This window comes from Alligator mississippiensis, chromosome 4 (assembly GCF_030867095.1).
Source record: "Alligator mississippiensis isolate rAllMis1 chromosome 4, rAllMis1, whole genome shotgun sequence".
In the NCBI taxonomy this organism is placed as follows: Eukaryota; Metazoa; Chordata; order Crocodylia; family Alligatoridae; genus Alligator; species Alligator mississippiensis.
In genome coordinates, this window is record NC_081827.1 from 74,209,142 (window position 1) to 74,235,261 (window position 26,120).

At 42.6% G+C, this 26,120-nt stretch overlaps 2 protein-coding genes across 3 annotated transcripts in view; both read left to right on the forward strand.

The window, feature by feature from the left end:
- LOC102565718 (glioma pathogenesis-related protein 1-like) overlaps window positions 1-8,025 on the forward strand; it is a 30,706-nt gene extending 22,681 nt beyond the window's left edge. The window contains exons 4-6 of the mRNA XM_006259834.4: window positions 2,080-2,165; window positions 5,949-5,975; window positions 6,064-8,025. Of these exons, the coding sequence (XP_006259896.1) occupies window positions 2,080-2,165; window positions 5,949-5,975; window positions 6,064-6,209 (259 nt within the window). The 3' untranslated portion in view covers window positions 6,210-8,025. The remainder of the gene's footprint in view (window positions 1-2,079; window positions 2,166-5,948; window positions 5,976-6,063) is intronic.
- Window positions 8,026-13,108: 5,083 nt separating this feature from the next.
- Window positions 13,109-25,791, forward strand: LOC102565955 (glioma pathogenesis-related protein 1-like). 2 transcript variants are annotated; one of them, XM_019493783.2, is made up of 6 exons: window positions 13,109-15,697; window positions 17,022-17,264; window positions 20,130-20,242; window positions 20,527-20,609; window positions 22,179-22,205; window positions 22,915-25,791. In XM_019493783.2, the coding sequence occupies exons 1-6, from the start codon at window positions 15,521-15,523 to the stop codon at window positions 22,941-22,943; spliced, it is 672 nt and encodes a 223-aa protein (XP_019349328.1). In that variant the 5' UTR covers window positions 13,109-15,520; the 3' UTR covers window positions 22,944-25,791. The 2 variants fall into 2 exon arrangements, with proteins under 2 accessions (XP_019349328.1, XP_014451350.1); XM_014595864.3 differs by having other exon boundaries at window positions 13,110-15,697; window positions 22,295-25,791.
- Window positions 25,792-26,120: the final 329 nt, after the last annotated feature.

Sequence of the window (26,120 nt, forward strand, 5' to 3'; positions counted from 1 at the left end):
AAAATTCTATAACATTTAGCAGTACAGATTGGTTCAACTTTACAATAAAATAATTCAAAATTAGCCTGGGATTATTGAATATATTTTCATTTGAAACACTCATTTCACAGTCATATTTTGATTTCTGATTTGTATCTTAATTGAGGAAGGATTTTGCTTTCAGAGACTCCATTTTTGACAGATTTCCTTTAGCTTGTTTTTACATTCTGAGTTTTCCTCTCCATTTTACTGCAATGTATTGGGGTATATTTTATATGAAATTACTTCCATTTTCCCTGCCAGTCTTTAGATTCACTTGACTACAAGAATATCAGATCCAGCAATTCTTTGCTTCTTTCTTTGAAGCTCTAATCAGGAGTCAGGGTGATATCCTCTGGCCCCTGTCATACGTAAATTTAATGGCACTGTGGGATCTGATCCTCAATCCCAACAATTGCACCTCCTGCCATGTCACACATGCACGGCAGAACACACAGTTATGGGATATGGGATCAGATCCTAATCATATCATTACTACCTGCCAGTGCAGGGATATTCCAGACTTCCCCTGTACCAGCAAGTTGAAAGTCAGGTACCGGCAGCTCAGAGCGAACTGTTTTGGTCCCTGTACCAGGACTAACAATTGACTTATTGGTCCCAGCTCTAGGACCAAGAGCCTCATGCATCAGGGATGTTAGAAAAATACACGTGGAGCCTGGCTGCATGCATGATTTTTAAAAGTCCTCGTGCTTGGGGATTTTGGGATCATGGACTCTCCCTGATCTCAAGGTCCCTGTGGCCTAGATGTGTCAAGTGCCTTGTACTACAGCTCTGTGAGAGCTGCAAGAGAAGAAAGTCAACCTGCTGGGTCACAGTGAGCCATGAGGCTCTCTGGTACCCAACACCAGAATGTACCTTGCTTTTCAGCCGCTGTGGGAGCTGCAGGGCAAGGCAAGCACCATGCCAGGTTGCAATGAGCCCCACAGCTTTCTGCAATCTGGCACCCCAGCTCAGATGATGAGCTCCTCTCAAATTGGCACCTAAAAACTGTGGGATTTACCACGTCTGTCTGCCTGCCCAAATGTTGGGGAGCTGCCAACAAGCCCCATTGTGCAGCCAGCATCATATATATTTTGTGGAATATTTCTGGGGCTGGTTTCCCATTTTGTCACACCATTAATTTTCTGAATGTGTCAGGGTTATTATTTATGGTACAATTAACAGGTTCATTGCATCTTAAGTGTAATGTCTTCCAGGGGCCTTTAAGATCACTGCAAGCCATGAATTAAAATAAGCCATGCTGTTTGTATGGTCTTTATAATTAAGGATTTCGGTCCAAGCTCAACACATTTTAGGTATCTGAGTAATACCACTTATTTTTGTAGGGCCACTCACATGCTTAAAATTACACACAAACTTAATTATTTTGCAAAATCTCACTGCTCAGCAAATTAAATGAAAGATATTTTACAAGCTTATTACTTTTAAGATTTATTTCATATCAGCCTTATTTGAAGCTAAGCTCTACCCCTATATATTTATTTAAGAATTCATATATCTAATGAAGTGGGGTTTGAATAAAATACATTTGAGTTTTTTTCCTTAGAAATAAAAGTAGTGTGTTAACGCAGTTATCTCTAATAGAGAAAGGATAACAGTGAAACTATGAGAGAATGGTTTATAAAATATTTGAAGTTGAACATGAAGTGTGAGCAGTTCTGTTAGCAAACATCCTAAAGCGGGGGTCAGCAACTTCCTACTAACACACGCCACAGCTTATGACCCAGCCAGTGCCATGGGCTACCATTCCCCTCCAGCCATTCCACTAAAGCCAAACAGTGGCTGCAGAGGAAGAACATTTCTCCACAAAGGCTGGAACAGCCACCAGATCAGATGATTAGGATTTGGCATGCTCTTAGTAAAATGACGATCAGGTCAGACCTTCATTTACCAGATCCAATCCCTTTGCAGGCCAGATCTGGTCCATGAACTATAGGTTGCTATCCCTTGTCCTATAGTGTTTAACACTTCAAAATATGCCCTATTTATAAATATCTGCAGCAAGATTCATCTAAAAGAAATTTTGTTCTGCCTTTCTAGTGGCAATTATCCAAGAAAACCTTATCAAAAAGGAGCACCGTGTAGTCAGTGCCCACGTGGGGACACCTGTGTGAATAAACTATGTAGTAAGTACAAAGGAATGTACTAAGCAATGTGACAAAAGAAAAATATATATCTACTCAGTAGTAAAAAGAATATAGGAAAAAAATTAGATTTTGTTTGTTTGTTTAGTTTTTCTCTTCAGTGCTCTGTTAAGGCTCAGGGCAACAAAGCACTTACATAATTCTTAAGTCTATTCCTGTTCAGCGAAGCACTTCATATTTTGCTTTATCAAGGCCACAAATGATCATTGCAAACTTTCAGTTCGATCACAGTCAGGTATTATTACTGTCTCTAGAGCCTGATATTTCCAATCACTGACTTTCTGACAGACGTTAAAACAGTTTAGGTCACCAAATCAAGAAAGCCAAACCTAATCAAATACTCTCTTCAGGCTGCCTGTAATCTATTTATTTCTGTATTTACATGTTCAGTAACATCCACAGTCACAATTTGGAAATGTGTTTCAGTCTGGAAATGTAAAATACTGATCTATCTCTTCAGATGTGCTCTGCCCATAGGCACAACCTATGGGAGTGAGCCCCCCTTTGCAGACTCTTTCCATATAACATTTAATTAGTGGCATATTATGGTGGGAGTTCTTGGTATTTCATCTGGGTTTTATTCCATAAAAAGTGGGGCATCTTTATCTTAAATTCTTTATCTTAAATTTAATTCTCTAGCTAGCAAGCTTTTTTCTAGGGGGGCACCCATAAAGATTTTCTTGGCCGATACCAATAGCTAATTATTAACCAGCCATATCAGCTGATACCGATCAGGTAAACAATTTACATGAATGGAGCCAGGCAGCATGGAGAGCAGCTCCCTGCAGGTAAGTCTGTGGAGGGGAAAGGGTGTGGGGGAAGGAAGTCTGTGTGGGGGAAGGAAGTGGAGTGAGGGGTGCAGATTGAGTTCCCCATTGTGAGGAAAGGCATGGGGCAAGGGCAGGGACTAGGGCTGGCAGCGCTGCCCAGCCAGGGCAGTAAATGGGACCCAGGGCCAGGGCAGAGAGCAGAAAAGAGCTGTGGGCAGCTCATCCAGGGTATCAGTGTCCTGGTGCTTAAAAATGGCGGCAGCAGTGGTTGAACTAAAGCTTGTCAAATTAGCTTTATTTCAAGCGCTGCTGCCACCATTAAGCTGAGGGATACTTTTAACCGGAGCAGTGCTGAGTGGGGCGAGGGCAAATGTAGGCTGCCCGCTGTGGGCTCGGGGGTCTCAGCCCTGCTGCGGGCCTTGCATTGGCTGCACATCCCCTGCCTGCCTGGCAGCAAGAGGCACAACTCACTGCCCCACTGCTGCTGGGCAAGCAAGGGACACAGCTGGTATGGGAGTCCCAAGGGAAAGACAGCAGAGCTCTGAGCTCACAGCAAGCAGCCTGCATCCACTCCATGCACAAATATGGAGGGGGGACATATGCACCCCCTCTGCCTCCCCCCAGGGAGTGTGTGCAGCGGTGGGGAGATGCCCCCCTCCCCACCTCCCTCTCCCACACCCCCTGGATGAGCTGCCTGCAGCTCCATCCTTCTCCCTGCCCCATCCCCAGATCCCGTACACTGCCCTAGCTAGGCAGCACCCCCAGCCCCTGCCCCATTCCCTTCCTCACCATGGGGGCCTCTGTCTACCCCCTCCCATACCCCTTCCTTCCCCCATGCCCCTTCCCCTCCGCAGACTTACCTGCAGGGCACTGCTCTCCATGCTGCCCAGCTACTTCCTTAGCTATGTGCATGCACACTGTGTCTAGGGGCCCCAGCCAGAAGGCATATTGTATTTATTGGTGACATTATCAGCTAAACCTAAAAAAGCTAATAGCTGATAATGTTAATTTTCCTTTTATCAGTGACAATCTGATATGCAACCAATATATTGGTGCACCTCTACTTTTTTCCCATTGTTGCTGATAGGTAGAACCCCAGCTAGCTAGGTAAATTTTTCAGACTTTTTTTTACAGTTTTCATAAGAAAAGCAATTAGCAACATCAAGAGCTGCAGAATAAATGTAGCATATATGGATGAGATGAGGCATGAGTTCTAGGACAAACTTTGTTTAACCTACCTAGAAGTCATAAACTATAAATTTCCTTATACTAAAGTCAGGATATTTATTTAGGTTAGTTTAGATGTTTGAACTGAGACCAAAACTAAGTAGCAAAATGTACCTGCAGTTCTGCTTGTAAGTTGTTTCTTGCTTAAGGCCTTGTACAGACATTCAGTTTCTCCTGGGAGAGTTGCTGTTCTCCTAGGAGAAACCACGAGTATACAGATGTTCAGGTTTTTTCTCCCAAAGTAAAAATGGCCACTCCAAGAGAAAAATAATCTGGAAATACCCAGGGTTAAATCACACTCAGGAGCCATGTCTAGATGAGCACCACCATGCGGTATGTGGTGTAGCAGACATGTCTGTGGCACCACATATCACACATTCAGCTGTTCTCCATGCTGGAGGGCTTTTTGACCCTGGGAGATTAAAAAAGCCTGCACAAAAAAAAAGCAGAGAGGTGCACACAGGGGCAGTGTGCACCACCCAAAACTGTGCGCCCAAAACCAGAGTCTGGCTGGCTGGAGCCATGCTCTGGGTGCAAGCTAGACTCTGAGCAGCAGGATCACCACTGCTGCAGCCCCAGGAGACCCCCAGAGCCCCAGGTAAGGCTGCTGGTACCAGCCTCCACTACCCCACCTGGGGTAACCCGGGGTGTGTGGCACAGGTATCCCTGGAGACAACTAGAAGTGCACGAGGCCGCTGCTTCTTGTCCCCAGAGAAACAAATGTCCACACTTGTGTGGATGCGGCCAGGGAGAACTAATGTCTGTACATACCATGACTTCTCTTAGAGAACGCAATCCTCCAGCATCTCCCTCGTATTCCCCTGGGAGACGGTGCATCAGTCGCTAGACTCTGCTGTTCCAACAGGAAGCAGAACAGGCCCCCTTCACAATTATGCAGCAGAGAAACATAGGCTGACCATGGACAGTCTGGGTCAACCAATCAGGACTGCCCTATTCAAAGCTACCATCTGTTGCCAGGCAGACTGAGGGAGCCTGTAGAGCCTGCTGAAATGTGTGCAAAGCCCCTGCTTCCTCCCCCAGCTGCACAAATCAGCATTGTAAGCTCTCCATTCTTGAGAGCCTCAGCATTGAAATGTCTGTACACATGGCTCTGGGTAAATTTCTGTACTAGGAGAACCACTTGAATGTGTGTATGCAGCCTTAAGTTACATATAAAGACCTTTTCAGAAACATCTACAAATTCTGTGTGCCTCAATTTTTAGATAGCCAATTTGAGGCACTTTAACTTCAGGTCCTCAGTAGCTCTGAAAATCAGACACAAGCCATCTCAAATTTGGCACCTAAATATTGATATACACAACATCAATGCATATTTCTGAAAAAAATTAACCTCAATTGGTATGTTACTTTGCTTCTTTGTTTGCTATGAAAGCTAATATTTATCAATTCTACATAGTATTTTGGAGATCAATTGGCATTTTTTTGAAAATGAAAAACACCAATGATCTGCATGGGAAATAAAACTCCCTTCCCCTCTATTTTTTTAACCAGTGGTTATTAGACATGTAAAAGGCATTTAAATCTTTCTTATTTACATTAGAGGACACTATCCAAGAAGCATGAATGTTTTATAAAATATATTTTAGGTCTAAGAAGTTTGCGATTATTTTTAAACATTATTAGTTGAAATGGAGAACTTCTAGTAGGCTTTTTATTAATTACTGTTTCTGTAAGTTAACTAATGAAAACTGAAATGAAACAACACCTTTTTGCCTGGTAGAACTATTAATTTCTTCTCTTTTTCTAGAAAATGCAACACGTGATCAAATTATTGGTATGTATTCAAATTCTTCATTATTACTTGGATTATTCTAGTTGTTATAGTTACATCCATGCCTAATAAGAATTGTGCTTTTTTATAGAATACTTTAATTGGCGTCCGCCATGGGTGAAAGGATGTGATGAATTCTGCATTTATATTGTAGCTTTAAGACCATCACTGACATTATTGGCTTGTGTAGCTGTTTTTTTTATCAAGTTATGTTATCCAAATATGCGTACATCTTAAGAACCTGTATTGGAATATAAGTCAAAAGGATTCTACTTAATGAAAAAGGTTTCAAGTGAGAAAGAGGAATACATCATACCAGCATGAATACCAAGACAATTTTCCCTCGATTAATATTTTTACAATGTATTTGATAATTATTTTATTTATATATATATATGGTGCTTTAAATGCTAATGGGCTATAATGGGCTAATGGACTATAAAAAATAAGTTACTTTTGACAAAAACCTTACAAAAGATGTTTCTCATTTTATAAATAAAGATGTGAAAGCACCAAAGAAAAGACAAAAAATTTAAGTTAAATGTAACAATCTAGTAAGATTCAGTTGATAACCAGAAACTGAATTTTAATTATCCAATTTTAATGAATAGATGGCATGTCTAGCCAACAAACATTAATGTGAAATATACAGCAGATCAAATACTGAGAAACATAGTAGCCCAAATATTAAAATGGCTATTGCTTAACAGAGGTTAATACAAAATTAAAATCATATTGTTATGGACCCAGCTCTGTTTTTCTAGAGCCAATGATAAAATTCTGGATAAGTGGGATCAGGATTTTTATAGGAAGATATTTCTTCGTCAATATAAAATTGTTCTGCTATGTACATATTTTTTAGAGTTATACATTTATGAATGCCTTTTATTCATTGAAGTCTTAAGGATTAAACACATTATTTCTTCAAGTATTTTGTTCCTAACTAATTTTGAACTTAAAAACACATGTAATAAGCACTTAGAATAATATATTCAAATTTAGATAGTATTGTATTTTCTGTTTTAACAATCTCAAACATTGTTATTTAAAAGTAAGATATTTGTCTAGGTTTTATTTTTTATTCAATAGTAATAAAGATACAAAAATAATTACATAATGAAATAAATAAAGTTTTATCTCAAAACCATCCCAGTTCCCCTGTTAACACATATGTAACTTTCTTTATCAAATAGAATAGAGAAACAAAATATTTTTGCTTAGGTACATGTTAACTTAAATTGCTTCAAAGGAGCACATAAATATACTTAGTAATTCCAATGTTTTTTCTTTAATTATAAAATACGCTAGTTTCTGTACCCAAATACACAAGTGTAACAGTCAGCCAGGACTGGTTCAGTATGTTTAGTATTCACTGATATTACTTACAACCATTCTACTACATATCCTAAATCTGCATGTAACTATTAAAAATTGTATATTTCGATATTATATGTATATTTCAAGACTATATGTTTCACCTTTATTATAAAAAGCACAAGATTAAAATTCTATAACTTTTCAGGCACAGAGCTCAAGATGAAGTTAGATTTGCGTGTAAATTCATGTGATCTTCACATAGGCTCATAAGGAAGAGTTTAGCCCCTATTGCCTTTATACATATCAGTCCAGTTCTAAAATGTTGTTTTCTCATATATGATGACAATTATGCTTAGAACTGAACAGATTCCTGTTAAAGAACGTTCCAAAGTGATTTTTTCTTTGTTTTTTTTTTCTTTATTGGGGGAGCAGGTGAAATTATGATCAGGGATCCAGATTTTGTTTCCTATGGAAAAGGCGGGGGGCAGGGGGGAGCAGATTTTCCCTTTTGACTAAGAAAAATGTGGATTTTTCATTTTAACCAAGAAACACATGGATTTTCCACTTTTGCAAAGAGCTCTCTGCAAGCTGGCAGAGTTCAAGCCTGCGAGCAGCTGGGGGGAGTGGAAGGAAGGCAGTCAGGCAGGAGGTGCCACGTGCATGTGCGCACGTATGCATGCACATGGGTGCCAGGCAGCCTGGAGAGCAGATCCTCACAGGTAAGTCTGGCAGGAAGGAGTGGGGATTGAGGCCCCCATAGGGAGGGAGTAAGGGAGGGAGTTGGACAGGGCTGGGGCTGGGGATGCTGTCCAGCCAGGATGGTCCACAGGACTTGGGGCCCAGGGCCAGAATGCACAGTCACAGGGCCCTGGTTTGGAGCAGGATGGGGCTGTAGGTGGCTTGTCAAGGGGGTGGGTGGGTGGGGCTGGCTCCCTCCTGCTGTGTGCACTCCCAGGAAGGGCATGGGGAGCACATTCCCCACAGATCTGTGCACAGGATGGGGCAAGTGGAGGCTGCCCACTGTGGGTTTGGGCTCCCCACCCTGCTGCCTTCCCCTGGGGCCTCAATGACCCAGCCAGTGGGACCCAGTGCAACAGGGCAGAATGGGACTGGGCAAGGAAGCTCCTTGGTTCTGCAAGCCTTGTGCGACCCTGACTGCTCACCTGGCAAAAGTGAGGGGCACAACTCCACACCACCGCCCCCACTGCTGCAGGGCAGGCAGTGGCTGCCGCGCCATGGCAGCATGAGGCTCCGAGTGGTAGCACTGAGCTTCCCAACCTGGCCTTGCTCTGCGTTGCCATGCTGGGTCCTGCGTCCCACCTGCTGGGCCGTAGATGCCCGGGGGGGCAGCAAGGCAGGGAGCCCAAGCCTGCAGCAGGCAGCCCACCCCACACTGGCTCCACTCTGGCTATGCTGCCCATGGCAGAGGGGGAGTTGGGCTCCGCACTCTGCTCTGCCACAGCAGCTGCTGCTTCCTGCAGGCAGCAGCCAGGGCTCAGGTGCTGCTGCAGAGAGCAGGGGCCTGCGGATCCAGGTCCCTGGCCCTGTAGCCCTGGCAGCTGGGGGCCAACTCTGGGGTGGGATGGGGGTCTGTGGGTGGGGAGTGAGGGGCACCAGCAGGGCTGGGAGGCTGTGGCTTGGGAGTGAGGGGTCTGGACCTGCGTCCTGGTGAGTGAAGGGGGCAGGGGGAGCTCTGATTATCCATGATAAAAAACCCCAAATCAAATACCAAAATGTATAGATACTTAGAATGTATTTTATTATAATAATTGAAGCACTGGTAGGCTTCCACATTGCTTTAAAATTGTAAATATATCAATAAAACATTGTGTTCAACTGATATGTGTGTGTGTGTGTGTGTGTGTGTATAGTGATGTTTCATTTCAATCGCAGATTTGGGGGGTTTTAATCAGAGAATTTGCTATTTTCAAACAGAAAACTAGAATTGCTTGTTATGTTGATAGATTCATTTGTGAAGTTACTATTTTCTAACGTTTAGAACTTGCCTGTTTCCAAACAGAGATACCAAAAAGGCTGTATTTTGTTAAACTAAGACCAACATTTTCAGATGTGAGTGTCTAATTTTATACATCTAGTAGAATAAGTTGGCATCTAAATAGAATTTGTCTGATACTCATAATTGCTGAGCACCTGAAGCTCCCAATGATATATGGATCAGTTATAAATGCTCATCCCTTATCAAAGTTAGGGAAATTTTAGGGCCTAAACATGTCTTAAGAAGCCTAAGTTTTGGATCTGAAAAAGTTGGCCTTAGGTTCTACTCTTATAAAGTTTTATATTTGTAATAAAGCTGTTGAATTTTTTTAAACTAGGTAGTAGAACTGCATAGTCTTCAGGTACTGACTTTTGCAAGTAAAGAATCAGTATTCAAACATTTCCAAGCACAGGATTTCCTAGTTTTGTCTGTATAACTGTCTGAGACAAAAAAACCCTATTCCAGTGACCCAATCTCCAGAGGGAAGTCCCCTCCTCATCATTTACTAGCTCCCTAAATTGTATATGGGAATTTAGTACCTTATGTGCTCATTTGGGATCATTCAATTTGCTTGAACAGCCTCAGCTTTTTGGTCAGACTTCTACAAGGACGGTATCAGCTTCTTAGACGTTTAAATCAAGCATGGTTCAAACCATCTTAAGGTTTGCTACATATTTCTTCCATATGTTAGTTACACACTTCTGACCTAAATCAGATGAACAGTAAAATTGATTAACCAGCAGATGGTAGTGCCTGCCTGCTGAGGAACCAGTTACTTGGCTCTTTTCCTTTTAAAGAGAACAAGCAGTTTCCTGTAGTTCTGAAGTTTATTTCTCATATTCATTCTGCTGAGCTTGAAATACAAGTGCTCTTTAGCCGTTTGCAACTAGATGTTTTTATCAGTGTACGTGTGAAAGAGCAAGATTGGAAGGTGTGTTACAGCAGGATTCATCGCTCTATACAATGTGTGTTTGGTAGCTAGTAGAGGTATGTGTATGATGCGGGAATTGCTTTGTTTTAGGTTGTTTGAGGGGAAGAAGGCTTAGCCACACTGATACTATCGCTTAAATATGATCTGAAACATCAGCATTCAGTTATAATCTTGTGTGGGATGTCACCGTGTAGTAATATCTGAAAGAGTTTGAGAAAATAATGTTTTCTTTATTACAGGTGGAATTTTACATCCAGGTTAATATGTTCCAAATAAATTACTGTCACCTTCATGTGCATTTTATTTTACAATATTATGTATCTCTAATGTATTCTCCTAAGAAAAACTTGACTTATAGCATAATACTGATAATATTACATGTAGCAGCTTTACATATATTTTTAAACATGCATTATTATTTAAAATCAGCACTGTTCTTGGTTTGATGAACAGACTTCTTTCAGACTTCTCTGTTGTCTAGGTTCAAAGGATTCAGTTATGTTTCTAAAACCTGGTTAACTAGGACATGTGTGTGGTTTGGAATGTGGGTTAGAAAAGACAAAAGGGGCAGATTCTTATGCTTGAAGAGTGGTCATGAAATGGCTCATTGTTAAATTGAGGAAATCTGGTGGCATTTGGAGGGGTTTGTCTAGTATTCTTTGATATCTTCATTAGTGACTTGGAAGAAAGAAGACAACTAAAGGCCAGAGTTTACTTCACCCATATAAGACATTTTTGAGAATAAGATTAGGATTCAAAATGACCTGAATAAATTGGGAAACAGGGACTGAAATAAATAGGATGAATTCAATAAGGACAAATACGAAGTGTTATATTTTGGAAGAAAGAATCCACGTTATGGAATACCTTATCCCAAATTTTACCATACTAAGTTTACTCTGTAGTTTACGAAAAAAAGAAAAGAAAATGAACACAAATATTTCTTGCAGCTTAGCTTTCTGCAGCAAGAACTAATTCAGGACATAGCCACTGGGTGGTGGAGGAGCTGGTTTGCATTAAGCATAAGTATCAAGTATTAAGGGGTTGGTAAGCCATAAACAAGGCACCAGACCACACCAGGTAAGTAATAAAGGGAACACATGCCATCAAGGAACAGGGGCACCAAGAGCCCCCTTTGGGGGACTAAAATGTCTTTATACAAGCACTAGGAGTATGGGGAACAAGCAAGAGAAGCTCACACTCTTGCTTGCTAGCACCCAGTATGACCTAGTCGGACAAACTGAAACATGGTGGGATTCTACACACGACTGGGTGGTAGTCATTGAGGGGTATAGGTTGTATAGGCGTGACAGCGTGGGGAAAAAAGGTTGCGGGGTAGCACTCTATGTTAAGGAGCAGTATACGTCTTCCACCATCAAGGCGGGGGTGGAGGAGGGGAACACCGAGGCATTGTGGGTCAGGATCCGGGGGGGCCAGGGAAAAAGGACTTGGTTGTGGGGGTCTACTACAGGCCTCCTCAACAAGATCAAGAGCTAGACGATGTATTCTCCGGGCAACTAGCAGACACCACACAGGTGAGGGAGGCAGTGGTCATGGGAGATCTAAACTACCCAGATATCTGCTGGGAGGAGCAGACAGCCAAAACAAGCCACTCATGGAGGTTCTTACACTGTGTGCAGGACCTCCATCTAACCCAGGTGGTGTCTAGTCCCACCAGGGGCAGCGCCTTGCTTGACCTGGTCTTAGCAACAGGGGATGATCTCATGGGGAACATGCGAGTTCATGGTAGCCTGGGAGATAGTGATCATCACTTGGTTGAGTTCACTATCCAGCGAAGGGTGGGTAAAGTAACTAGTGGGGCTAAGGTGTTGGACTTCAGAAGGGCCAACTTTAGCAAGTTTAGAAAGCTAGTTAGTGAGGGGATGCAACTCAAAAACATAGAGCAATTGGGGGTCCAGGGGGATTAGAGGTATCTCAAGGGAGTGATCCTTGGGGCTCAAACGGAGTCTATCCCATTTTGTAGGAAGGGAGGTAAGGGGGCAAAAATGCACCCTTGGCTGAACAGGGAACTCCAGGAGTTCCCTGGGGTAAAGAAAGAGATGTATAGGCAATGGAAGCAGGGAGTTGCCACCAAGGAGGAATATATCTTCCTGGCACACTATTGTAGGGAATCAGTTAGACAGGCCAAGGCGGGGCTTGATCTCAGGCTGGCTTCAACAATCAAGGACAATAAAAAGTCCTTCTTCAGGTATATAGCAGGCAAAAACCCAAAGCGGGAGGGGGCAGGGAAGAAAGAAAACGATTTGATAAGAAAGGTTTTGTCAGCACACCACCACCCAGCTTTCTTTTGAAGGCCAGTCAGTTCTGCATTCTGCGTTTCCAAACAGTTGTTTTTTTTAATGTGGCAACCTCATCCCCATAGAAACAAAACAACAAATAAGCAGACAGACAGACCAACAAAACTTCCACTCTTTCATCAGGCTCTGGAGGCCATGACAGACTTTACACTCTAAAACCCGATAATGTGTTATAACCCATGACATGATACATGTGCATAGGGTTAAGTCTCATTTAGGGTCCCAATCATTTTTTTTGCTTTAGTTATCATTTTGCATGATAACTAAAGCAATCAACTTGGTAATTGCCACCATTGTGAAGTTAAGTAACCCCTTAACCACAAGGAATGGTGGGATGGCCCTCCCCAAAAGAAGAAACCAGGCTCAGACTAGCAAGCAAATAAATTTTATTCTTTACAGAGAGGAAAGCTTTAATTTACTTTATATACATATATGCATGCTTACATATATATTATTAATTACAGTTAAATTAAAGCTAAGCAAGTAAAGCTAACTATTTAAATCTTAAATATTTAAGCTTTTAATATTCATTTATTTATTTAAGGTTAAATGTTTAAGCTTTCAGAGTATTTAAACTAAAGTTAATAATTAAAGTTAAATTAAAATTAAATAGATATATTCTCTGACTAGAACAGCACCACCCAAAGCATGAAAATTTGAACTACATGCATCGACTCTGTAAAAAGCATTATGGATGTAAGTGCCATCCAGTGGTGCTACGAGGTACATAACTTAACACATGACCAAATGACTGAATGAATGTATACCACCGCAGTAGATAGTGGGTGCATCTAAATCTAAATCAGAAGCTATTGAATCCACATTTAGATAAATCACTTGCATTTGTATCAAGGGTGGGAAAGCAACACAGGCTTCTTCCTCTGTACCGCAACCTTCCCTTTCTCCCCTTTACACTACTTCTGGAGCTTTTAAGTCTCTTCATAGCTCTACCTTTATTCACTCATCTGTTGCAGATGCTGCCAGCCTTCCAGCCACGCAGACACTTAACTGCTGACAACCTGCAGCTGGATCTCAGACTGAACTGCAGGCTGAGTACCTCGTTACAGCATTGTTATACTGATAATAGTGATCACTTGTCTTGTGTTCACTGAGGCCCAGACAAAAAGTAATGGGCTTAAATTACAGCAAGAGAGATTTAGTTTAGGTAATAAAGGAGAACCTTCCAAATAGGAGAGTGGGAAAGCAGTGGATGAGATTACTTAGAGAGGCTGTATATTAGAATCTCTGTCACTTTATAAGTTTTTTCTGTCAAAGTGAAGGCTAGATAAACAGTTGTGTGGAATGGTATCAAACAGTACTCTCAAATTAGGGTGCATGTACTCTTGGGAATATGCAGCAAATGCATAAAAGGTACATGAGATGAGGGATGAAAAGACTGTAAGAGTGAAAGAGGAAATATAAATGAAGAAAAGTGCAGAACAGTTGAACAACAGCTCTAAAATCTCTCTTATATTGTTAGGTTACAGCTCAGTATCATGACAGAAGTCATTCTTTTATTTTCCATAGTGTAAATTTAGAGGGGTACACAAACCTTTTCCTGTTTTTTTTTATACAGGGGAGTATACCTGGAACACTCTATTTCCCGACACTGCCACTCAACTGAAGCACAGCTATATTAAGCACAAATTGCAAACAGTGAATATGTACCCAGAACTGCAGTTATACTGCTACATAGAGGCCACTAAGCACATGACGTGAAATAATGCCCCCAAAGGGAATGCCTGGCGATACACTGGGTGATAGAATATTTTAAATATTATCTGATGGGGCGGGAATTCCTGGTGGTGACGGATCAAGCCCCACTGCAATGGCTAACCAGGAAACAAAGCGAAAATACCCGTATTACTCGCTGGGCTCTGGCTCTACAACCTTTTAAGTTTACAGTAATGCACTGTCCTGGCAAAGATAATTTTGTAGCGGATTTCCTCTCTAGATGAGGTAGCTCAGTGGAGCCTGCCAAGCTACCATCACCAGCTATTCAATCAGCTGTTCCCGGGGTGGGGAAAAGCCGTGCCAATCACAGAGGCTGGAGAAGCCGCTGCAGGAAGATTAAAAAGCCCCATGGGAACCTGGCAAGGGGGAGGAGAGGGAGCACGTTGGCGTGGAGCATGCCAGGTGTGGCGAGGCTTCTGTGGCAGGCAGGAGCATTGCAGCTGGCTTGATGCCGGCATCCAGAGCAAGGGGAAGCTGATTCCCTGTACAAGGCTGGGAGGGAGGAGGCAGTTCTACCCATCCCTCCAGCTGTCTACTTTGTAAAGATTGTTAGAGGCATTCCGCCCAGAGGCAGCGAGGAGGACACCAGCAAACAGGAGCCTAGCCTGTCAGCATCTGAGGTGGAAATGCTAACTGTCATGACAGCTGGGCTAGCCAACCAGAAACTATGCCGATGCCAGTCCCCCTGGAGAAAGGGGTCTACAGGGCACGGCTGAACAACGCAGGTGCCACCCATTTGGTTGGCTAGTGGATGGTGTGTAGGGGAGGCGGAGCCCCGTGGAACCTAGTGGCAAGATTGTAAGTACCACTGTTTCCGGGGTCCCCAGGAAGAGGATCATCACTGAACCCCTCATTTCATTCATTAACAGCAATTCATGGCAGGAGAGCTGAGGGAAGGGGGTCCCAGTTGAGACGGATGGTACGACACTCATCGTACCCCACTTTAGGTGCTTCCACAGATGGAATAGTAATGTGGCATGAGGTGTTACAGGAGTGGGTTTAATCAGGGCTGTAAAGGCAAAAAAAGAATCTTATGCAGATAACTATTTCTTAATCATTTCCTTTTTTGTGCAAAAGCTAGTGCAGCAATTCATTTCCTGTTACGTATGTTTTCACCTTAGCAAACCACAAAAATGCTAGTGATGATCGAGCTGAACAACTGCCAGCTAGAGAGCTGTATAGAAGGCAAGAAGCACCTTCTCCAGCTGAGGCATACTTATTTCAAACTCCTGGGAGAGATCAAAGACACATAATGATCATGAAAATCATATTGTTCCTAGCTGTGCTGTCATTACTGGATCTACCTTTTTGCTCTAACAAACAAGATTTTCCTGATATAGACAATCCTCAGTTTATTGAAGATTGCGTGAGAAGTCATAACCATTTTCGATCTAGGGTGAATCCAACAGCCAGCAACATGCGCCGCATGGTAAGAGAACTTTATAACATATTAATGGATAAGCACAGAACATGCTATTGAATTAGCACTTCTCTTTTTAATTTTGTTGTACTTTTTTCATTAGTCGTGTGAACATTTTAGATGCTCTAGACAGCAGGGAGTCATAGAAAAAAAGGAACTAATTGTTAGTCAGATGCAAATTTGTTCAGTTTTACTTGTTTGGAAAAAAATTCAGTTCTTCAATTACAACTGGATCTCCAATGCATAGTTTAGCTGGTGCAAGGGGTGTGGAGGGGCAAGGGCACAAGGCATTGACCAAAAAAAGACTCTTCTGAGAGTTCCTTTGGCTGATGCAGATCACTTCATTTCCTAAACTGGCTTAGGCTTTGTCTCCTGTGCTGCCAGCTGATTGAGAAATCAGAATTAATGCTCTTTTCATTCACTGCATTCGCCTACCATGCCTCCTCTCTCCCCTTATAGTCTTTCCCCTAGTGGTATGGGATGGGGAGAAAAGTCAACAACATCTACTTCATATGCAAACAGACAAGGTTCTTTGGGTGAATCTGATATCTTTTATTAGACCAAGTTAAATAGTTGGAAAACAATTATTAAGCAAGCTTTTGGGTTTAAAAACCCTTTGTCAGGCTAAGGAAGTTTCTGCAGTTTGTGTGTGCTCTTCCTGGATGGAATGAAAAGTAAAGAAGCCAGAGGCTGATCTGGTATGCATATAAGACAGGCAGTCAGTGAAAATGTAGACGGAGGAGTCAATGGGTGAGAGACAGGCTGGGTTGGGGGGAGAGAACGGGGATGAATAGTGTATCATAAATCCAATGTCTATATTTAGTCCATGATTTTTAGTATTCAGGAGATCGATGAAGTGGAGTTCATAGGCTCGTCTCTGGGAAGTGTTTTGTAAGTTTCCTTTGAGGATCAGGACTGAGAGACTGGATAGAGAGTGGTTTTCTTGTGAGAAATGTGCCCCCACAGGTAACTGGGTATTCCAGTCTTTGATAGATTTCCAGTGTGCATTCATTCTGGTGTGCAGTTGTTGTTTGGTCTCTCCTACGTATTTTCCATCAGGGCATTTGGTGCACTGGATGAGATATATTACCAGACCAGCCTCTGGCTTCTTTAGTTTTCATTCCATCCAGGAAGAGCACACACCAACTGCAGAAACTTCCTTAGCCTGATGAAGGGTTTTTGAACCCAAAAGCTTGCTTAATAATTGTTTTCCAACTATTTAAGTTGGTCTAATAAAAGATATCAGATTCACCCAAAGAACCTTGTCCTTAGACCAACACAGCTACAACCTACATCCCAATGCATGTTAATTCATGTTCTTTTCATTCTGTAGTCCTGGGACTCCGCTTTGGCTAAAACTGCCAGAGCATGGGCAAAGAAATGTCACTTTGATCACAACATCTATCTTAAAGTACCAGGAAAGGTACATCCCACCTTTACTCCAGTTGGAGAAAACATCTGGACTGGCAGTGGCTTATTTTCTGTGAATGCAGCCCTTACTGACTGGTATGATGAAGTCAATATGTATGATTTTGAGAGCCGTGCCTGTACTCGCGTGTGTGGCCATTACACCCAGGTAATTTTTTTGTATCTGTCTCAACTTTCAAATGATTTGTGAAAAGCACACGTTGCCTACTATTTTAAATTGTTGCTTAAATCAGTTATACAATTTGAACTGACAATTCTAGGTGAAGAGAACTCTGCAAAAATACTGTGATAAAGAGAAAAGAGGATACTGTGCTGTTTAGAAGCCTTGATTCTGAGGGAAAGACAAAGCACTTTCAAGCATATATCCCTGTGCTTGGGATAGCCCTAATTCTGGAAAGACATGCTGACTGGTTGATCTGAGAAGAACTTTATTTTAATTTAGAAATCTTTTTCTCCCTTCTCTTCATAGCTCCTTGGGCATTTTTGTACAGATTGGGGATGATCTGAATAAGGACATAAATAAATACAATTTATTCTAGTATTGCACCTGGAGTTCTGTTCTGCTTCACTGACCATCATATTCTAATATGGATTTAGGGACAGATCCTATTTTGTCATTGAGGTATCTAAGTGGCACATAACCATCTAAGTCTCAAAGGGTGCCTGTACACAAGTGTGGGCGTTTTAGTTCAAATGAGCTTTAGTTCAAGTGCCCCTGCCACCATTTTGAAGCACAGGAACACAAGACACTGCGGCACTTTAATTAGAGCAGCTTTCAGAGCCTCTCTAATTAAAGTGCAGCACCCCCTCCCCCCCCCCCCCCCCCCCCCCAGGAGCATGTGTAACAGTGCCCTAAGTGTGATTCTATTCCACCCTGTCCAAGTCCTCTAAAAACAATAAAAAAACTTTTCTACTTTTGCATTAAATAGATCCTGAATAAAATGCATAAGCAACTTCAGGGCAGTGGCCAAAATAAGGGCCTTCTCTCTCCCAGGGCAATGCCTTCCTCATTGGTTTATAGTGTCAAGCTCCATCATACGTGTAAGAGATGTAGAGTCAAATCCCCCCAGGCTATGGTGGATCTAGAATCCAGGTTTTTCTTGTCCTGGACAAGTACAGTAACTACAAGAGAATGGGACACAAGATAGGTACCATTGCCCTCCCTTGAAAAATTATACTCATTGCACGTTTTTTCTTCCACTAAGGATTTAGGGGGCTTTTGCTGAACATGTATTCTTACCCCAAGAAGAAACTGTTTTTGAATACTACTTATGTGGAGGTAGATATTTGCTAAAATGGTTAAAGCACTGTTTAAAGTTGCTTCAGAGTGATTCTCATGGAAAAAAATACAACAAAAAAACTGCCACACTGTAGTATCAGGAAGAAGGCCACTTTACCTCTTTATTATAGTGAGAGGCAAATACCAAATATTGGGACTGTTGAGAAAACCTATAAAATAAAACCTGCCCTTCAGTTTTAGAATAATAGGCCAAGTTTTCCAGGTGCTTCCCTGTTCCCAGAGGAAACAAATTATAAATTGAGGAAATTACATTTTTTGTTTAAATTACAAAAAAAAAAAAAAAAAGATTCCGAACCAGGCTGCGATGAGATCCTTTCAAGGGTGCTGTGGAGTACTATACAATGTTAACACTGTTAGGTGGGCAAACATAACTCACATGATAAAGAGATTTCAAATAAGAATCCATTGTATTAAAAACTATTCTGTCCTGTCATGGTCTTTCTGAGTTCTTTGCAACAGAAGAACTGCTCTATTATTTCTTTGGAGTCAAAATTCAAGTGAAAACTAAGAGTTCAAATGAAAACTAAGAATTGCTGTATTATTTCCCTATAGTTAAAATTCAAATGAAAACATTTTCTACAGGGTGCCTGGAGTTTAAATAGGTTGAAAACTACTGCCTTAAGCTGTTGCTATTAGGCCTGTGCGAATAGGAAAGTATTCAGTTTGGATTCAGCTGATTCAGAAGACAATGATTCAGTTCGGAGATTCAGATCACTGTCCTGAATCAATTCGGCCAAATCGGCTTCAGAAGATTTGGTGGAGATTCAGAGCGATTCAGAGATTCGGCCATAGACTATAATGGAGAATCACTGAAATACCTATAACTTTGTCGTTTTTTCGGCAGATTTGGATGAAAACAATAGGAATGGTAGCTTCTGAGGGCATAAGACCTGCCAAGTTTCAAGGAGATAAGTGCAGGGGTTTCTGGGAAACTGTACCTCAAGGTGCTGACAAGCAAAACACGTGTCACATGTGTGTGTTAAGGCAGAACGGGGTGAAAACAGCAGGCATGATAGCCCCTGCTGAGGCCACGAAGTCTGACAGATTTCAAGGAAATAGGTGCAGAGGGTTCTGGGAAACTGCACCTCAAGCTTCTGAAAGCAAAACTCGTGATGTGTGAGACCTTATATGTGTGTTAAGGCGCAGCAAGATGAAAACAGCAGGGATGGTAGCCTGTAACAGGGGGCCTTCCTGGTGCTCAGGCAGAAACAGCTCACAAAAGGCACAGAAAGGCTGCAGACAGAGTCTTATGTGCTGTCTCTCTGTCCCTCCCCCAGAGCACTCTGGTTGGAAGGGGACTCAGGGAAAGATCACAGTCACTGGCCAGCTACAGATGTCAGTCTTTCCCCCCTGCTCCCCCTCCCTCTTCTCAGTTTCTGTTCCCCTGAAAGACTACCTTCTGAATTGCCGAATCTTTTTCCAAATCTTTTCTGAACTGATTCGGAGGTTCTAAATTGATTCAGAGGGTTTTGGTCTCCTGATTCAATTCAGATTTGGTGATTCGGCCTCCAAATTGTGCCAAATCTTCTCTGAATCAAATTGGTGACTGAAGCTTCACACACCCCTAGTTGCTATGCCTTCTGTGTGGGCTGTTACAAAGCTACCCAAGATATCCAACTTGATTTCCTGCTTCTCCTTTTATCACAAGTTGTAGTAGCCTTATTAATCCTGGAGGGTGGGAAAGCATGTAACATACTTTGGTTTCTTTTTCAGGTTGTTTGGGCCAAAAGTTACAAAGTTGGCTGTGCAGTTCAGTTCTGTCGTAGAGTTACAAATTTTCCTGGTATCTCCAATGCGGCACATTTTGTTTGCAACTACGGACCTGCGTAAGTTGACATTATTTTAAAAGATGCTGGAGCACACCTGGGAAATCCAGAGTCCAAAGAATCCAAGTAATATCCAACCTCATAGAGAAGATCTTGTCTCTTGCACAGCATACTTAGACATGTTTCCTAGGGTTACTGTATTATCAAATATTTCTATGTACTAGGACAGAGGTTGGCAACAATCCAATTCACAGAGGCAGTGGATCTAGCCTGTAGATCCAGAAGGCTTTGCCTCTGCTCATGCCTGTGTTAATCTAGCAACATGATGTTGTTCTGCTTTTCAGTGGGAATTATCCAACAAAACCTTACACAGCAGGAGCAACATGCAGTCAGTGCAATGGTGAAAAGTGTGCAGGCAACCTCTGTGGTGAGTGCAAGGAAATCTTTTAAAAATATTACCTAGAAATTTCTGGTGAAAAAGTAGTCATGTTGCACTATCCTTAGGAGGTGAGAGATGTGGGTTTGAATCCCTACAGGCTAAAGAGGGCCCATAACCTAAGACTCCTACTTCCTGGGAGAGTGCTCTAACTACTAGACTATTATGTGATGGGTGAACACTATCTCCACTACCACATCTGCTTAACTGACATTTAGTGTGTAAAATGAAATAGGATTCTATCTGAGGTCTTCCAGAGACACAGTGAGCTCATTAAGTGCCCAGGGCAAAGACTAGTAGAGGGGGATGGGGGGCGGGGATAATGAGGGGAGGGGAAAGCTTATCTTCCCAGACTCCTTCTGCCACATGTAGCAGTGTCAGCTGTGCTCAGCAGCAGTAGTCCCATAGTCAGGCTCACTGTGCTCCTTTTGCTCTTTTCCCATATTCCCTCCCTCTGCCCGATATATACATATTAGGTACAAGGCTCTGCCTGCTCTGACAAAGGCTCAGGGGTTGGGGGGTGAGAGGGCAGGAAAGTACCATTCTGCTTACTCCACTCCACCTCCCCGCTCAGATACACTGCTCCATGGGTGACTGGTGCCTCCTGAGTCAGGGGAGGCAACAGATCACCGATCGGGGAGTGGGGGGAGTTCTTCAGTGGCAGCCAATTGCCAACCTGGTGCACTCTCCCCACCCTAGTATGTTCCTGAGGTTTCCACATTTAGAGCCTTGTTAGACCTTACATGGTAAGCTGAACAAATGTTAATTGGCTTAGTATTGTTCCACTTAGTGAAGCAGTCACACAGTAAGGTGAAAAACCTACTCTGACTGTCCATCAGCTGCACTGCTGTGACTTGCCACTAGAGGCTGGATGAGCAGGGGCAGGACTAGGAGCAGGACAGCTTGCTGCTCCCACCAGGCAGACTAAGTGAGCTCCAGAGCTGCAGCAAACATTGAGAGCAGGAAAGGAAATTCTCTTCACTGCCTTCCACCTGTGCATGGAGCTAGGGACACCCTGCTCAGTTGCAGGCAGTCCAGGTCTCCTTGGCAGCAGCAAGCAGGGAGTGGGAGGGAATTCTTCCTGTGTTTGCTGCTTCCAGACTGGGCAGAGTATCCCTGGTTCCCTGCATTTGTGCCAGGAAGGATGTGACAAGCACTGCATTCCTGGAGCTTGTTTGTTCTGCCTGGTGGGAGTAGAGGTGCTGTGCCTGGCCCCACTATATGTTACTTATATTTACTGACTTCTGCAAGTTAGTTTTGCACATTACCTTTTAACAATAAATCCAACCTTTTAGATGTATTTGCTACTTCCTTCACCTGTAGGACAACAGGTTGTATAAGAGCAAATACAAAATGTTGGAAGCTACATTAAATTCAGTACAAAACTATGAGACCTACCTCATCTGGCAACATGTCAGCCCAGTTAATTTTTGAGCGGCATTTAGACATCAATTTGGGTTGGAGGTGCAGTTGGATAGTCAGTACTAAGGCACTACTAATTTTTCATTAATACAGCTGACAGTCAAGTCATATTTACATTTGTTTCTGATCTCTCACCAGAAAACTCAGAACGTGAGCAACTGATAAGTATGTACCAACACCTTTTCTTGTTAAATTACTTACTTACAGTCCAGTATGTATAGTTAAGCATAAGACCCTTTTCTTTCTTTTTAAAGATTATGACAACTGGTATCCAGACTGGGATACAACTCCACACCTCCCCTTTCCTAGGCCTCCATACCCTTCCACTCCTTCATCCCCCAGCCCTTCTGTGCCTTCACGCTCCTTTTGTGACCAATACTGTATTGTTGTTTTAGTTTTAAGGCTACTGTTTGTGTTTCTGGTCTTTGGTGCTGTCTTTCTAGTACAGTGGCAGTATCCTCAATTATATATCTATGAATAATCTCCATTTCAAGATATTCAGCAGCACTGTTTAGTACTGTTATATCACTGAAGCAAGGGAATCACACAGAAGAACAATACAGGCAGGATTGTTTTTATAACAGAAAAATGTTAACCCCCATTATTTGATATTTTAGCCTTTGAGCATCACTATACTTTAAATTTTTTACCACTATTCTTATCTGTGTCCAAAATATTTTTCCCCCTTCAAGAAGAGGGAGAAACAGAAGTAAAATTATCCCCCATTAAGATATTTAGGGAAGATCTGCCCCTTTTAGCTCCACAGAATATTGCCTGACCATTTAGACTCTAATGAGTCTGTTGACAACTCTCAGTAAACACAAACACATACTACAATGTGCTATTTAAGGATCCACTTCCCACTTCTTGTCAGAGTCAGAACTGCTAGACTGCCTACCATAGAAGCTAGACCAATGATTCTCAATGAGGGTGCTGGGAGACCCTGAGCTGCTCCTGGATCTTTTAAAAGGTATGTGAATCTGAGGTCTGAGGAGATAAGTGTTAGCAGATAAACAGCTGAACTAGCAGAAAACCTCAGGCTCAGGCTTATCCCTGCCTGGATGATCCCCTACTTACACTGCCAGGCCCCTCCATAAGGAAGTAAGCATTGCAATTTATAAATTCATTTTTGAAATTGGGTGCCACTCAAATCACAGAAGTTAAGGAAGGGTGCCTCAAGTCCAAAAAGATTGAGAACCAGTTGGCTGGACTATAAGCTAGTGATTGTCAGCCAAGGTACCACAGCACCCTAACATGCCTTGATCCTTTCAAGGGTGATGCAGGGTGCCACACAATGTTAACACTGTTAGGTATGCTAATGTGATTTATCTGTTAAACTTGAATCTTTTCATTAGCAATCCATAGCGTTAAAAACAGTCTGACCTGCTGTGGCTTTGAGTTCTCTGCAACCAAAGAATTGCTCTATTGGTTTTTCTGTAGTCAAAAACCAAGTGAAAACTTATAGAGCTTACATTTTCTGAGGAGTGCCTCAAGTCTACCCACAGGTGTCTTGAGTCTCTCTAGGGGCGTAGTGAGTCTAAAGAGGTTGGGAACCACTGCTATAAGTTACTAATGGAGATTCTTCTTTAACTTACATCTTAGTTTTGGGAGCTAGAGAAATCCAAATCTAGCAATACAAAGCTTCTGGTGGCCACTGTATTCAGCATAACAAAATGTGATTCTGGGTGGTCACAGACGTGTTACAATACTACACAGTGTTAATAGGTGAGAAGTATTAAATGATTCTCGTATAATATAGTTCTTTGTGTTAAATTTGAATCCTTTTAGCTTGCATGCTTGTAGCTTTATTGGGCCTTTACTGAGAATTTTCTCAACAGGGCTAGGTAGCCCAGTCCTAGGACATCCAGTTTTGATTAAAGGTTCAAGTCAGCTTGTTCAAGCTCGTCTGACAGAATGAAACAAAAACGTCTTCTTTTTTACCATATTTGTCAACATTTTCATCAAATAACATTGTAAACCTTTCAGGAGGGGTAAAAAAAGAGTTCAGTGCTCAGAGACATGTTCCTCTGACATCCTCTGCTGAGGCTCCCATTGTAGCTGTAATGAAAATCCAATGCCTCTTAGGAGTTAGTTTCCGAATTCGGGCAAGATCTCCCCAACAGGCTGCTCATCTGTTAGAAATTCTTAGGATTTTAAGACATAGGGATTCCAAGTTGTAAGATTGCTTATTTCTGTTTGGATCACAGAAGCAAATCGAGCTAGATCTTGGGTTATTCTTTGTTAGCAAGATCATCATTTCATAATTTTAATAAAGTTTGTTTTTGTTTTCACCAAATTGGAGGACTCATTTTGCTGAGAACAGGGGCTGTCAAAAGTAACCCTAAGACCCTTAAATCTCCTTCAAGGGTCAACAATAGTATTTTACAATTCTGGGTCTTTTGCCTGCTATGTTCTTGTATACAAGAGATTTAAGAAATATTATGTACACAAGCCATTTCTCAACAGAATTTCAGTTGAATAAAATTGGAAAAAATAAAAATGCTTTTTACCTTAGAGAGAGAAAAAAATCCATCCATCCCCCCAGCCCCCTGCCCCCCACCTTGGAATTAAGAAGTGTATCACTATACAGCTCAGTAGCCCAGGGTCATTCTAAATACTAGAAGTATTGACCTGAAATGAAGAAGTGGTCCAGTGGCTGCAAAACAACCGCTAGTCTACCATGGTAGTGCTTCAGGCCAAATCCAGCCTATGAGGAGTACAGAAGTCTAGATCTAGCCCAAGCCCACAGGTGAGTCTGACATCTCTGACACCTACCAGTGTAGCTCAGTATGCCATTATCCTTCTTGGCAACAAGGGCACACTGTCAGCTCATATTCAGCTTATTGTCCACTGTAACTCCCAGGTCCTTTTCTGCAGCACTGCTGTACAGCCAGCGAGCCTGCAGCCTGTACTGGTGCACGGGCTTGTTCTGTCCTAAGGACTTTGCACTCATCCTTGTTGATATTTGAGTGTGAGCAGGTGAGCAAAAAGGAGCAGAACAGGACAGTTTACAACACAAAACAAGATAAGTGCCCTGCACAAAAAAAAAGAGATTAGACTTTGAAGAACTGGGGAACACCAAAAGAACTGCCTGTAAGTAGGTGTTTGCCAAGGAACAGTTAGAGTCAAGGGACTAGGCCTTACACCCTAGAAAGTCACACCTCGTCTTATTCACAGTAAAACTATTATAGCTCAATAGCAATCCTAGTATCATTTTGCCAACAAGATTCTGAAGTGTAAATGCTGCTACTGATCTATAAAATCTTGAGGAGAAATATGAAGCACTAGGGCTACCAACTAGAGCTCTTAATTATCTTTTTCTTTTCTGGGGGAAAGGGTGCGGGAGAGGAGTAGCAGGGGGAAGCCCCCATCAGTGAACGGGAAGCCCCCATCAGACATTAAATTAAAGGAACAATGAGAACTGGTACACAATCCCAACAAACATACTTCCTGCCATGCCACAAGTGCATAGCAGGAGGCACAATTGTGAGATCAAATCCATTGAACATCCCACCAAGCATCAAATTCTAGGGTTGTGCAAAGCTTCAGCCCCTGATTTGACTCGGCCCTATTCAGTGGCCAAATCTCCGAATCCGAATCAAATCAGAAGACCCTTTAATGTCTCTGAATCCAATCGGAACCCTCTGAATTGATTTGGAAAAATTCAGATTTGGACACAGACACAACTTTAAATGTTTTTTCTACATACTTCTAGGTAGCAGGCAGATCATGAATGCTGTGATGCTGGGGCACATGGAGTGTCCCACAGAAGCGCGGGGGGGGGGGGGGGGCAGTGGAAGTGGAAACACTTCTGGTCCACTTTCTGGTCTGCTGGGGAGCGCGCTGGGCCCCCACCCCCTGCACCTGCCCCCCGGCTCAGTGACTGGTGCCTCCTGGGTCTGGGGGGCACCTGAGGTCCCCCCACAGCTGATCCCTGAGCCGGAGGGGAGTGAAGGGGGGGCCTCCTGCCCACTCCCCGGCCGACCCAGAAGTGAACTAGAAGTATTTCTGGTCCATTTCCGGGTTTGCAGCTGAGCATGTGGAGGGCCTCCCCCTGCCCCCCCCCCACACTCCCGTGGG